Source organism: Babylonia areolata, chromosome 35 (assembly GCF_041734735.1).
Source record: "Babylonia areolata isolate BAREFJ2019XMU chromosome 35, ASM4173473v1, whole genome shotgun sequence".
Taxonomy (NCBI): domain Eukaryota; kingdom Metazoa; phylum Mollusca; class Gastropoda; order Neogastropoda; family Buccinidae; genus Babylonia; species Babylonia areolata.
In genome coordinates this window covers 23,163,554-23,178,553 of record NC_134910.1, presented here as the reverse complement: position 1 = coordinate 23,178,553, position 15,000 = coordinate 23,163,554, and the positions used below count along the sequence as shown (strand labels likewise).

The 15,000-nt window shown below is 42.8% G+C and overlaps 1 protein-coding gene across 1 annotated transcript; it reads left to right on the top strand.

Moving 5' to 3' along the window:
* Nucleotides 1–11,426: 11,426 nt before the first annotated feature.
* Nucleotides 11,427–12,521, top strand: LOC143278024 (uncharacterized). The gene has a single exon (XM_076583036.1). The coding sequence runs from the start codon at nt 11,427–11,429 to the stop codon at nt 12,519–12,521; it is 1,095 nt and encodes a 364-aa protein (XP_076439151.1).
* Nucleotides 12,522–15,000: the final 2,479 nt, after the last annotated feature.

Here is a 15,000-nt window from a genome sequence, read left to right as displayed (position 1 = left end):
AATAACAACAACAACAACAACGACGGCAACAACAACAACAACAACGATGACAATAATAACAACAACAACGACAACAACAACGACAAAGACGACAACAACAACAACAACAACGACGACAACAACAACAACGATGACAATAAAAACAACAAAAACGACAACGACAACAACAACAGCAACAACGACAACAACAACAACAACAACGACGACGACAACAACAACAACAACGACGACGACAACAACAACAACAACAACAACAACGACAACAACAACAACGACAACAACAACAACAACGACGACAACAACAACACCAACAACGACGACGACGACAACAACAACAACAACAACAACAACAACGACAACAACAACAACAACGACAACAACAACAACAACAACCACAACAACAACAACAACAACAACAACGACGACAACAACAACAACAACAACGACGACGACAACAACAACAACAACAACGACAACAACAACAACAACAACAAAGACAACAACAACAACAACGACATCAACAAAAACGACGACAACAACAACAATAAAATGAATGGGTGCCAGATATGGTAGTAAAGTCAACGAAAATTTCGTGCGTCAAACAAGCATTGAAATCCTAACGGATACGTGTGGCATGCACGTAGTGAAATATCACACACACACACACACACACACACACACACATGCTTGATCGCCGAAAACACAGTTAAAACGCATTGAAACATCAAAAAGTTCTCGTTTGTTAAAAATATGTCTCTCGAAAACCGACACAGGCAGAAAATTGAAGGGAGAGAGAGGAAAAAAAAAAAAGAAAAAAGAAAAAGATTTTCGAACAAAAAAAAAAAAACTAATATAATCTGAATGGAATGGAGTGGACTTTTGTTAAATGCCCCGACACACATACTGTTTATTGTAGGAAATAATATAATCTGAAAACCAGGGAAATTGACTGCAAAAATGAAAAAAAAGTATGAAACAGTGGCTTGGGACGAGTAACAAAATAGCAAAAGAATTAAACTCATAATCATATGACAGTATTTGTATTTGTATTTGCATTTCTTTTTATCACAACAGGTTTCTCTGTGTGAAATTCTCGGAGGTTTCTCTGTGTGAAATTCGGGCTGCTCTCCCTAGGGAGAGCGCGTCGCTACACTACAGCGCCAACTATTTTTTTTTTTCCTGCGTGCAGTTTATTTGTTTTTCCTATCGAAGTGGATTTTTCTACAGAATTTTGCCAGGAACAACCCTTTTGTTGCCGTGGGTTTTTTTTTTTACGTGTGCTAAGTGCATGCTGCACACGGGTCTCGCTTTATCGTCTCATCCGAATGACTAGCGTCCAGACCACCACTCAAGGTCTAGTGGAGGGGGAGAAAATATCGGCGGCTGAGCCGTGATTCGAACCAGCGCGCTCAGATTCTCTGGCTTCCTAGGCGGACGCGTTACCTCTAGGCCATCACTCCAGTTTCAGTTTCAGTTTCAGTTGCTCAAGGAGGCGCCACTGCGTTCGGACAAACCATATACGCTACACCACATCTGCCAAGCAGATGCCTGACCAGCAGCGTAACCCAACGCGCTTAGTCAGGCCTTGAGAAAAAAACAAAACAAAAAAACAAAAACAAAAAAACAAAAACAAACAAACGGGGGAATAAATAATAGACAAGCTTACATAAATAAATAAATAAATGAATAATAATTATAATATAGAAAAAGGTAGTAGTAATAATAATAGTAATACTAATAAAATGATTAAAAAAAAAAAAAATCACTCCACGTCGGGGACTACGCCCCTGTCTTTTACGGGACAGGGCCAGCAAAAAAATGGTTCTACCCAGCGAGACTCTCGTTTCTTCTGCTGGGTGAGACCAGTCAGTGTCCTGGTGACGACAGTGACAGTTCATCTATCATGCAGGACTGAGAGTTAACACATAGCTGTGCTGTTCACACACTCTATGAGGTGAACCCCCCCCTCCACCCCCCCCTGCGCCCCCCCCCCCCCCGGCCCCCCGCTTATACAGTTATACAGTTCTTACTTTGCTGTTGGCCCAAACAGCGAAATAACAGATACATTAGCAAATGTAACAAAAAAACAAAAAAAAACAAAAAAAAAAACACCCCAAACAAAACAAAACAAAAAAATGACGAAAACGTTGGTTATACAGCTTTTACTTTGTTGTTGGCCCAAACAGCGAAATAACAGAAACATCAGAAAAAAACAAAACAAAAACAAACAAACAACAACAACAACAAAAAACCCCAAAAAACAAACCCCACCACCACCACCAACAACAAACACACACACACACACACACACACACACACACACACACAAATCATCGGATGTCTACAGTTGTGTCACACGTGTTGCCCTGTACTCCTCACACAAACATCAACAAAGCTGAGATTGTTGTCCACAATGCAAACCAGGACAGCCATACTGATTATTCCCAGATTTGCATTACAGGGGTGACGTTTCGTAATAATGATAATGATAGTAATAATAAATGATAGTATTTATATAGCGCCGAATCTTGTGCAGAGATAAATCTAAGCTCCACCGCGTTTTGACAACTTCCACTTTGTATTTACTGGGATAAAAACAAACAAACAAAACAAAAATCCAAACAAACAAACAACAACAACAACAAACAAACAAACAAAAACAACAACCCCAAAAAACAACAACAACCAACCAACCAACCAACAAACAAACAACAACAAAAAACAACAACAACAACAACAACAAAAATCATTAAAATTTACGTTTCGATTATTCGTGTCTTTTTTCAGTAAAACTTTGTACAGTGATAGCGAAATTATAATTGGCTGTTTCGAAGAAAAATGTATTGTTAATGTGTATTTGTTTGTTTGTTCTTTGATCAAATAGGACGATGGCCTTATAATGAATAAATCTTTCGTTCGTTCGTTCAATCGTTCGTTTGTTCGTTCTCTGTCTGTCTGTCTGTCTGTCTGTCTCCTCTCTCTCTCTCTCTCTCTCTCTCTCTCTCTCTCTCTCTCTCTCTCTCAACCATCTGATCCTAACGACACAAACAAATGATTGCTGGTCCACCCTGCGAAGAATCAAGTCAAATCAGGCCTGGTACTTGCCCCTGTCTATCAACTGAAGACAAGCACTCTTATAAGATAATCAGGAGCAAATACCAAGCCCGATATATTTATTTCAGGTCTGTAACGCAACGTCCTGGCACTTCTCTCTCTCTCTCTGTGTCTCTCTGTCTCTGTCTCTGTCTGTGAGATCAGATAATGTACAGTGTAACAAAAACGACACGGCACAACCGAGTTTGGCGTTAGAGTTAATCGGAGTTGTTTCAAACTGGATTGATTATGCAGCACTGCAGGGTCTCCTGTGGTGTGTGTGTGTGTGTGTGTGTGTGTGTGTGTGTGTGTGTGTGTGTGTGTGTGTGTGTGTGTGTGTGTGTGTGTGTGTGTGTGTGTGCATGGCGACGACACACCATAGACATTCAGTTCCCTGTTGTCGGTCTTCACCCTGAACCCTATGCATCCAGGGAGGTAAACGGACCTCGATGAGTTTAGCACCTTACTTGCCAGGGACTGCCCAGCTTGGGGCAGGCGGTAGCTGACCAACGAGGCTCCATGACCTCTCCCACCTGTAGGAAGCAGTTCTCTGGGGTCTAGTCCCACGTCATTCCAGCGGGAGACTTGCAGCCTGTAGACCACTGCTGCCACCCGCGTTGTGTCGGCACCACACTGAGCGCGAAAGCCTGGGTAGGCAGATAGTGAGGACAAGCTGCTGCTCTTGTTCTGACCCCCTCAACAGTCCCCTCCCTCCCCTCACCCCCCACACCCCCGCCCCCTCACCCTCCCTCCCTCCGTACCCCCGGCCACCCATGACCCCTCCACGTTGCTGAAATCATCAAAAAGAAAAGAAAAAGAAATAAAGTCGATTGACATGTTTCCAGCGCCGTCGCAAGAGTTGTCTGGGCGTTGCCGTATAAATCTTCGAACTCCCTTAGGGACTCCGGCTCCGGATTTTTTCTTTCTTTAGTGTTGACTCCCACTAAAAAAAAAAAAAATAAAAAAAAGAAAGAGGAAGAGAGGCCGGCCTCGCAACAGCTGGAGGCGAGACACCGAGGCAGAGCTGAAGCAGCAAGGGACCAACTGGACTGGAATGGCCAGAACAGCCCAGAACAGAGTGTGATGGCGAGGGGACGTCGATGGCCTATGCTCCACCGGGAGCGATGGGCATCATGATGAAAGGATGAATGTTGACTCCCACAGTCTTTCCCAGGGATGGGTATGGCCGCAAGGCAGCGATGGTTTGAAATTAGTGGATCCCTTCACGTGGATAAGCTGTCAGCCAAGGTGAACCACCCCAATCTTCCTACAGCATGTATGTATGTATGTATTTAATTCTGGAAAAAAAATCTATGCTACAATCTTACTGATTGTCTTTCTTCTTTTCTCCTCTCTCTCTGATTAGACTGAATGTTTTGAATTATGATTTGACGGACGCAATAGCCGAGTGGTTAAAGCGTTGGACTGTCAATCTGAGGGTCCCGGGTTCGAATCACGGTGACGGCGCCTGGTGGGTAAAGGGTGGAGATTTTTACGATCTCCCAGGTCAGCATATGTGCAGACCTGCTAGTGCCTGAACCCCCTTCGTGTGTATATGCAAGCAGAAGATCAAATACGCACGTTAAAGATCCTGTAATCCATGTCAGCGTTCGGTGGGTTATTGAAACAAGAACATACCCACCATGTACACCCCCGAAAACGGAGTATGGCTGCCTACATGGCGGGGTAAAAACGGTCATACACGTAAAAGCCCACTTGTGTACATACGAGTGAACGCAGAAGAAGAAGAAGAAGAAGAAGAAGAAGAATTATGATCTATTATACAACAACTCTATGTCAGTCTCCCACTTTGGCTTTACGTATACGTATGACAGATCATGTACAACTCAACTTTTAAACACAACTAACGACTGGGTGATAGTGTTGAATGAAAGACACAAGTCGATAAGATGCATTTAGACCCCAGGAAGGCGTTTGGTAAAGTTCTACACAAATGACTGTTAACTAGTTTGAAGGGTTTTGACATTCAGGATGAATTTCTTGGATTTGGTATAGGACAATATCCAGTATGTTTGCTGAGATTAAGCAAAGTCTGAGAACACATGTGTCACAAGTGGTGTCTACCAAGGGTGTGTGCTGGAACACGGCTTTATATACTTCATCAATTATATGATATGGGAGATACTCCCATATGAGGACACACACCGACAGATAAGCCTGCCTGCTTACTCATCCGTCGGTGCGTTAGGAGACTCCATCATCATATATGATATGATAGACATTTCAAACTGTTTCATAAAGATATTTGCTGATGATAATGAAGCATATTTGACCATCCTCACTGGAATGATTTGAAAATCTAATCAAGTGGACAAATGAGTGGCACATCCAGTTTAACAGAAACACATGCGAAATACTGCACATCAATTGTATAATCCCAGTTATAACTATATTGCAGTGTAGATGACAGTGGTCTGAAATCAACCGATTCAGCAAGGAAAATAAGACGGAGACTAGTGCGTCACGATCGACAAAAATATTGCAGTTAAACAACACATCACTGCAACACTAGAAAAAAGTAATCAAATATATGCATGACGGCATATCATATGTAGTCCAAAGCCAAAGATCTCATCGTCCCACTTTTCAACTCACATTGGACAAAGTCTTGAATATGGAAACATGGCACAGTCACCCCAAATGAGGAAACACAACTCACAGAAAATTTGAAAGACTTGGATTATGAAGAAAGGGAAAAATTACTGATTTACCCAGCTTTGATTTTTTGAAGAGTCGGATGTGACATGGTTGGAACTTTCAAAATTCTTGATGGACACAATCATAAATTTAAACCTAATCTAAATTACATCATACACCCACCACAAACGGCACTATATGAAAACAAGTTAAGATACACCTTTATTGTATATACACTTTTTTATTTATTTAATTTATCTATTTATTTATTTATTTTGTTTTCATTATTATTATTATTATTATTATTATTATTATTATTATTATTATTATTAGTAGTAGTAGTAGTAGTAGTAGTAGTAGTAGTATTTATTTATTTATTTATTATTTTTTAGTTATATTATTATCTTTTATTATTTATTTTATTTTATTCATTTTTTCTCAAGGCCTGGCAAAGCGCGTTGGGTTACGCTGCTGGTCAGGCATCTGCTTGGCAGATGTGGTGTAGCGTATACGGATTTGTCCGAACGCAGTGACGCCTCCTTGAGCTACTGAAACTTAAAACTGAAACTGTGTGTACAATCACAGAATGTTATTCGTCATTTAGCTTAACTGCATGCAATATCAAACGAATAAAGCGCAATCACTTCATAGGCCATGACCATTGATTAAAAATTAAGCAAAAAATAGCATCACAATAACACTTAAGCAAAATGATGAAAACTAGCATGATTATAAGTGACAGCGAGTTGAAAATAAGCACGAATCACGTTCAGACGGCTCTTACACAGGCTGAGTGTACCCAGGTCATGTTGGCAACTAGGGATGCTGAAACTGATTTCGGTGGCACTACAGTCCAGTTGGACAGATCGTAATGGGCCTGGACCCAACAGGAGTGACGTCAAGTTGATGCAACTTGAAATACATGCAGCTTCATGATGATGATGTTGATGATGATGAATATTATTGTTCAATATTTATACTAGTAGTAGTAGTAGTAGTTGTAGTAGTAGTAGTAGTAGTAGTAGTAGTTGTAGTAGTAGTAGTAGTAGTAGTAGTAGTAGTAGTAGTAGTAGTAGTAGTAATGATAATGATAATGATGATGATGGATATTATTGTTATTAACATTGTTGTAATATTATCATGATGATGATGATGATGATGATGATGAATATTATTGTTCAATATTGTAGTAGTAGTAGTAGTAGTAGTAGTAGTAGTAGTAGTAGTAGTAGTAGTAGTAGTAGTAGTAGTAGTAGTAATGATAATGATAATAATGATGATGATGATGAATATTATTGTTATTAACATTGTTGTAATATTATCATGATGATGATGATGAATATCATTGTTATTAACATTGTTTTTACAACAAGAACAAGAACAACAGCAGCAGCAACAACAACAACGACAATAATAATAATACTAACAATAATAATAACAACAACAACAATAATAATAACATTCTTCTTCTTCTTCTTCTTTCAGTTGAGCTGTGTCAGTTTCAACATTTTATTTATGCCCCAGACTTGCCTGCAGTCGAATTAGCGTCACATCCCATGTCAGTCAAAGTAATCCCTTTTCCCACCAACACATCCGCCCAGCCTAACACCCGTGTTGATTTGGTCATGGACACATCTCGTTTGTCTTTTTCGTGTCTTGATTATGGTGCCATGTGGAGGTGTTTTCTAGATCTTGGATCTGGATGCATACGTCGCAGGAGTCAGTCATCAGCTATAAACCCGACGGAATAGGGAGAGCGCAAAATTAGTATAAAAGGCCACCACACTGACCTAACAGTCTTTCCTACAGGTTCAGGTCTCAATGAATAGCCACAACAGGTATCTACAGGTTTAAAAACTGGTTAAAATCTCTTCTGTTGTCTAGATGCTTAGGAGGCAGGCGATGTTAATTTGCCAAGCGCTGATATAAATGTGCTGGCAGAGCCTGCTCTGACGATGTCCTTCTCCAGGTGGTTCTAGTCCATCACTGTCCGCACGAAGAAGGAATGTGCATGCTGTTCTGTGTTACTGATAGGTAGCTGGAAGCCACGACTGTTTTTGTCGCCATTTTTTTTGTTTTGTTGTCATGTGTTGTTATTAATCGTGAACGCGCTAGCCAGAGAAGGTACAGTGCATTATGATTGCCCATTATGATAATAATGATAATTTGATAGTTGTGATCATCATCATCATCAATGTCATCATAATTCTTCCGCTCGTTCTTGTTCGTCTTGTGTGGTTGTTATTGTGCTGATGATGGTGATGTTGTTGTTGTTCTTCTTCTGCTTCTTATTCTGTGTTATCTTCATCATCATCATCATCATCATCATCATCATCATCATCATCATCATCATCACCATTCTCAGACACTTGAGAAACATTTATTAAGATTCTGAAAGAACACAGTGGAATCTTGCACACTATAAGAGAAAAAAACAACACAATATTTTTTTGCATCATATGACAATTGCCATTGTCATTATTATTTGTCATGATCCCATTGCCAGTAACCGAATTGCGACAAAAAAGTTATGGACATCAAGTTGCCATGAGACCACCCTCAGAGAAGACTGCAGCCAGGTCACTTTGGTGGTGTTCCGTGGTGCCTGAGGCTGATTTGAAACGTGGAGACGACCGCCCACTGATGGCAGCATGATGTATGATAGTCCGTGCGTCCAACCTTGGCCATCAGAACAGCAGAGGAGGCACACTGCTGACCTGGCTATCTGGTCTAGAATTTGATTACAGTGGAGAGTGCCTTGCTCAAGTTACATCCCCACTCTCTCGGCCAAGAGGGTTTTAGGATAGTCGGCGTTGGGGATGGTTCCCAAAGACCAACCAGCCCCCAAGGCTGCAGCACTAAGAGCCTCTGCGATCTTGCCTCCTGGTTTAAGTCATAGTCCTTTGCAAAAGACTAAGCTGTAAACGAATTCCCATTGTAATGGAGAACCACTGATCATACAACTCTCACTGTGCTGTTGGCCCAACTGAAAGCTTGTGTCAATCTGTGATATAAGATGAGTGTTGAGCCAGGACGGTGCCAGTAGTTGCCTGTTCGCAGAGCACCCCGTTCCAACAGAGGCAAGCCATCATATCTCTCCTACAACGAGCCTGACCCGGTGTAACAGGCCAGATCCTGCCCTGGCTAGAGTTTACCACCATCATTACCATCATCATTATAGAATAGAATAGAATGTCTTTATTACCAAGTGTACCGGGGTCACAAGGAATATTTGTATTTGTATTTGTATTTGTATTGTGAAATTCGGGCCGCTCTCCCCAGGGAGAGCGCGTCGCTATACTACAGCGCCACCCATTTTTTTGTATTTTTTCCTACGTGCAGTTTTATTTGTTTTTCCTATCCAAGTGGATTTTCCTTCAGAATTTTGCCAGGAACAACGCCTTTGTTGCCGTGGGTTCTTTTACGTGCGCTAAGTGCATGCTGCACACGGGACCTCGCTTTATCGTCTCATTCGAATGACTAGCGTCCAGACCACCACTCAATGTCTAGTGGAGGTGGAGAAAATATCGGCGGCTGAGCCGTGATTCGAACCAGCGCGCTCAGATTCTCTCACTTCCTGGGTGGACGCGTTACCTCTAGGCCATCACTTATGGTGGGGGGGATAGTACATAACAAGATGCGAACATAAATCGAAAATCATACACAAACACAGATGCAGTGAAATTAGGATACATACAAGTGCGCATCAATATAAAAACTTGTTCACATCCACACATGCACGCACTGCACACACACACACACACACACACACACACACACACACACACACACACACACACACACACAAACATGCACGTACACACACACACACACACACAAACTCTCTCTCTCTCTCTCTCTCTCTCTCTCTCTCACACACACACACACACACACACACACACACACACACACACACGTTTGAACAGAACCTGCATAATTATTACATGTGGATGGGGTTGATGACTAGATCTTCAGATAGACGGATGTTGATTGCGCAATTCTATTTACCATACTGGCTTTGTTCGAGAGACAGGGTATTGACTGCTGCATTAACTCACTCAGTACGGCCAGTCCTCTCTTCTCCTCTACACAGACCCCTCGGATGTCCAGTGGGTGTCTCTATGACCCAGCCTTTAGCTTCCGTCGTCAGAATTGTGGTATTCTTTGTCAACATTCACCTCTTCAGTGTAAGAGTCTTCCGCTTGTAATATTTTGATGGTTGTAATTGGGGTGAAACGCTGTTAACGTCGTCTCTTTCGCCGTTCGTATGGAGAGAGTTAATGTAAATGTGATACAGACTAGTTGAGTGAGCGAAGTGTACACAGGGGGTATATTCCATATATTCCAGCCAGGAGGGGTATGAAATGGCCTAGGTTGGTTCTAACCCGGGGTAAGAACAAACCAGGGATAGGTTTCGGCCTGTTACACCGGGTCGCATGAGTTAATCTTTACAGTTTGCTTAGAGTTAAGACTGTTCCTAAGTGTGTGGAGTTTACTGCAGTGTTAGGAACAGTCTTACCGATAAGCAAACTTAGCTCCGCTAAGCTCTCTCACGCAACCCACTCCAGGTCATTCTGCAAAGTGCCAGAACCTTTGAAACGAACTCAGCGTACGGGTCGTCAGTATGAGGAACAGCATTTAATCAAAACCCCTTCAGTGTCAGGGGGAAAACAGCAGAAATTGGTGTTTCAGATCATAAAACGTTATCCAAATCAATAAGCCTAAAACTGAGAAATGGTCTGGAGATATACCACTCTAGACAAACATGTGTGAATTTTCAGCCTTCTAGAGCTATTTCTCTTTTTTCTTATGACGTCATCAGTGATGTCACTATGCATGTACGTAATACGTTTATGGCAGTCAAGGGGTTTTAAGGATAACAAATAATGTTGGTCCACCTCATCTGATAATTATGTGTTCTCTTTCGTTGGGTTATGGAAAGAAGAACATAAGCAGCAGGAAACCACACCCCGAAAACGGAGCATGGCTGCCTACATGGCTGGTCGGGAAAATAACTAAAATGATCACATATATAAGATGTTACAAGTGTGTGTGTGTGTGTGTGTGTGTGTGTGTGTGCGCGTGTGTGTGTGTGCGCGCGCGCGACTGAAACCTGATTGAATGACCCAGGAAACGAATGATGAACACCTGATTGCAGTGTCAGTCAGCTCTACCCAGGCAGACAGCCTGTTGTGCAAATGACTTCTTGTTTTCAAAGCGCTTAGAGTTTGGTATAGGCGCTGTATTAGTATCCATGTCATGATCGGTCAGTGCTAACTATGATTGAATCAAATTTAAAAAAAAAAGAAAAAAGATTGCTTAGTGAATTGTGTCAAATGAGTTATTTAGAAATATGTCGAACATAACTGAATACAGTCTCAAGATGACCATGGTTTTTACCTGGTCCCAGACCGAACCAATTCTACAAACTACAGACAGACAGAAAGACAGACAGACAGACAGAAAGACACAGAGACAAAAACAGAGAGGGACGCAGATACACAAAGATTGTGAATAACGCGTCATTGCAAGTGCATTATACCACACTACAAAATGAATGCATTTTGTAAAAGCGGTATTTTTTGGGGGGGCGCTTGAAGCGATTTTGATAACCCTGACCATTTTTCTTCTTCTGTTTTTTTTTTTTTTTTTTTTCCAGCCACCTGTCATTCAGAATGGACGAGTCCAGCCCAGCGGCTATGACAACATCGCTTCTGCTTCATGGTGGGTGGAACGATTCCACAACTTCCGGAACCCCCGTAACATCAACGGAAAAGCCGTGGTGGTTGCTCCCCTTGTACATAGCAGGCACCCACCTGTGGTACATCTACCCTCCCTTCGTCATCCTGTTCGGGCTGTTTGGAAACGCCATGACCATCATCATCATGCGCAGGATGAAGTCCGGGGAATCCACCATCAACATGTACTTCACTGCCATCGCCGTTGTGGACACGATCTACATTTGCACGAGCACGGTCGGGTTTTGGGTGAACGTCACGTTCGGTTTCAGGATCGATTCTGTCCACCCCGTGGTCTGTAAAGTTCACACCTGGCTGTACACGGGAGGTAGTACGGTCAGTTGTTGGTATCTGGTGTGTATGACCGTGCACAGGGCTGTGTCCGTGGTGTGGCCGCATCGTGTTAACCTGCTGTTCACGCGCCGTACCGTTCTCCTCTTGCTGGCTGCCATCACTGTCTTCTTCGCCGGTATCTACTCGCATTACCTGGTCGGCTTCGATGTCGTCACCCGCCCCGGCACCCAGCAAAAGCGATGTATGGGGGACGTTTCTTATGAAGAGTATACTTACTTCAGTGAAAATATATTCGTTTACATTGAGCTATCATCTTACTGCGTTGTACCTTTTATCATACTGATTCTGGCGAACAGCGTGTTGGTATGGAAACTCACCGTGTCTGTGAAATCCGCCAGCAAGCACCTGACTCAAGGAGACAGTGATCAGGTTCTGGCCCGTGAGAAAGCGGCGAACTCTGTGACTCTCACTGCCATTGTCGTGTCCATCACCTTTCTAGTGCTGACACTGCCGTCCTCCATCACGTACATCATGGACTATTTCTCTTTGATGCATGATCGGATATCCGGCCACGAACGGGCCAGGAAAGTGTTCATCAACGATGTGGCAACCTTGCTGAGTCACACCAACAGTGCAGTGAACTTCTACCTGTACTGTCTGACGGGCAGGAGGTTCAGGGAGGAGTTCCTCAAGGTGTTGTGTTGTGGGAGGGACAGGGGACGGCGTGGTACCCCTTAATGATTCATCTCTGAACAGTTTACACCCGACTCAGTTCCTCAAGGTGTTGTGTTGTGGGAGGGACAGAGGACGGCGTGGTACCCCTTAATGATTCATCTCTGAACAGTTTACACCCGACTCAGTTCCTCAAGGTGTTGTGTTGTGGGAGGGACAGAAGACGACGTGGTACCCCATAATGATTCATCTCTGAACAGTTTACATCTTACTCTGAGGCAATAACATTCGTATATCTCTGTCAATGCTATTGCAAACATGAACGGAAAAGGAATCGTCTATGAACTGTTTACACCTTATTCAGAGGTAATACCATTTGTACATGTCTGCCAATACTGATGCAAACGCGACCGGAGTAGGCGACGTTAAAACCTAAATCGAATTGTTTGAAAGAATATCCTGTTCAAATAAGTATAAACAACGGCAAGGACTTCAACCAAAAATGTGTCAAACATTTCTGGAAGGAAAAGAAAATACGTAGTGCTGACATTCTTGAGTATTGACAATTCTATTGATCCATGGTCTGCCGCTAAGGTTCCCTTGTTCTCATTGTAAAGTTCAAAGCTTTAAAGTTCAACTTTTCTGTTAACAGTGTTGTATTCTTGTTCTTTATCCACCTCTTCAACGTGAGAACCTTCCGCTTGTAACATGTTAATGATGTCAGCAGCGTTGAAACGCAAATATCGTCGCCTTCTTTGTCGATCGTGCGGAGAGAGTTAAAAGAGAAATTCTACACAACCCAAGATATAGATCAAGCTTTAGTCACAAGCTCATTCAGACTCATGGAAGACCAAATATTGAAAAAGAAAAGTAACATGTGCTTGTACTTACAGGATTCCTGGTGAACATCATACTTTTGTCAATGTCCTCATTTTAAATCATTTGTATTGGAATTTGGCATTGACATTAGTACGGTGAAATCCACTGACATCCAATACACTGACATTAATCGTAAAAAAAAACAAGAGAGGCAAGGCCTTCAAGACTCACTTGTGACTGAGAGTAAAACACACAAGCTTTTTATGTATTGAGTATAATTTCAAAATGTAATGATTAAGATGAGAAAGATCAGTTTAAAGCAAATTAAGTCCCCTAGCATTAATTACAGAGTAATTTCCCTTTTTTACTATCTGCACCAAAACGTTTGCAAAATAAATAAAACTTCCATGCTTAGCAAAAGAAGTTCCTGTTTGAACAAAAAATGATAATAATGACTGCTCTTGTTGTTGGGTCAGAATATCAGATCAAAGTGCCAAGTTTAGAGAATACAAAAAATATAAATATAACAGTAAATGCAGTTTGCATATAATTAGGCTTCATTATTTTTTTGTTGTTGTGCCCATCCCAGAGGTGCAATATTGTTTTAAACAAGATGACTGGAAAGAACTGAATTTTTCCTATTTTTATGCCTAATTTGGTGTCAACTGACAAAGTATTTGCAGAGAAAATGTCAATGTTAAAGTTTACCACGGACACACAGACACACAGACACACAGACACAGACACAGACACAGACACACACACACACACACACACACACACACACACACACACACACACACACACACAGACAACCGAACACCGGGTTAAAACATAGACTCACTTTGTTTACACAAGTGAGTCAAAAAGGTGGTGAAGCAGACGTTTGCAGTTAGCTGATATTGTTGACACTGCTATTGCCACTGCTCTTTCCCCCTTCCCCCTACTCTCTCTCTCTCTCTTCCCCTCTCTCTCTCCCCTCTCTCTCCCCCTCTCTCTCTCCCCCCCTCTCTCTCCCCCTCTCTCCCCCCCTCTCTCTCACTCTCTCTCCCCCCCCTCTCTCCCCCCTCTCTCTCTCTTCCCCCCTCTCTCTCCCCCTCTCTCTCTCGCTCTCTCTCTTCCCCCTCTCTCCCCCTCTCCTCCCCTCTCTCTCCCCCTCTCTCTTCCCCCCTCTCTCTCTTCCCCCTCTCTCTCTCCCCCCTCTCCAACCCCTCCTCTCTCTCTCCCCTCTCTCTCTCACTCTCTCCCCCCTCTCTCCCCCCCCTCTCCTCCCTTTCTCTCTCTCACTAACTCTCTCTCCCCCTCTGTCTCTCTCACTCTCTCTCTCCCCCCTCTCTCTCCCCCTCTCTCTCCCCCCTCTCTCTCTCTTCCCCCCTCTCTCTCTCTCCCTCTTTCTCTCCTCTCTCTCTCTCTCACTCACTCTCTCTCCCCCTCTCTCTCTCCCCCTCTCCCCTCTCTCTCCCCCCTCTCTCTCTCCCCCCTCTCTCTCACTCTCTCTCCCCTCTCTCCCCCCCTCTCTCTCTCCCCCTCTCACTCTCCCTCACTCTCTCTCCCCCCTCTCTCTCTCTCTCTCTCTCACACATACACCCTATTCCTAAATCTCACCCTAACCCCCCCCCCCCCACACACACACACACTTTCCTTCTTAATAAAAAGGCATATTTTTTAGTCAAATGTCTCTCGTGATGAAACAGATTTCAAATCAAATCAGTCAAACGGAAATCAT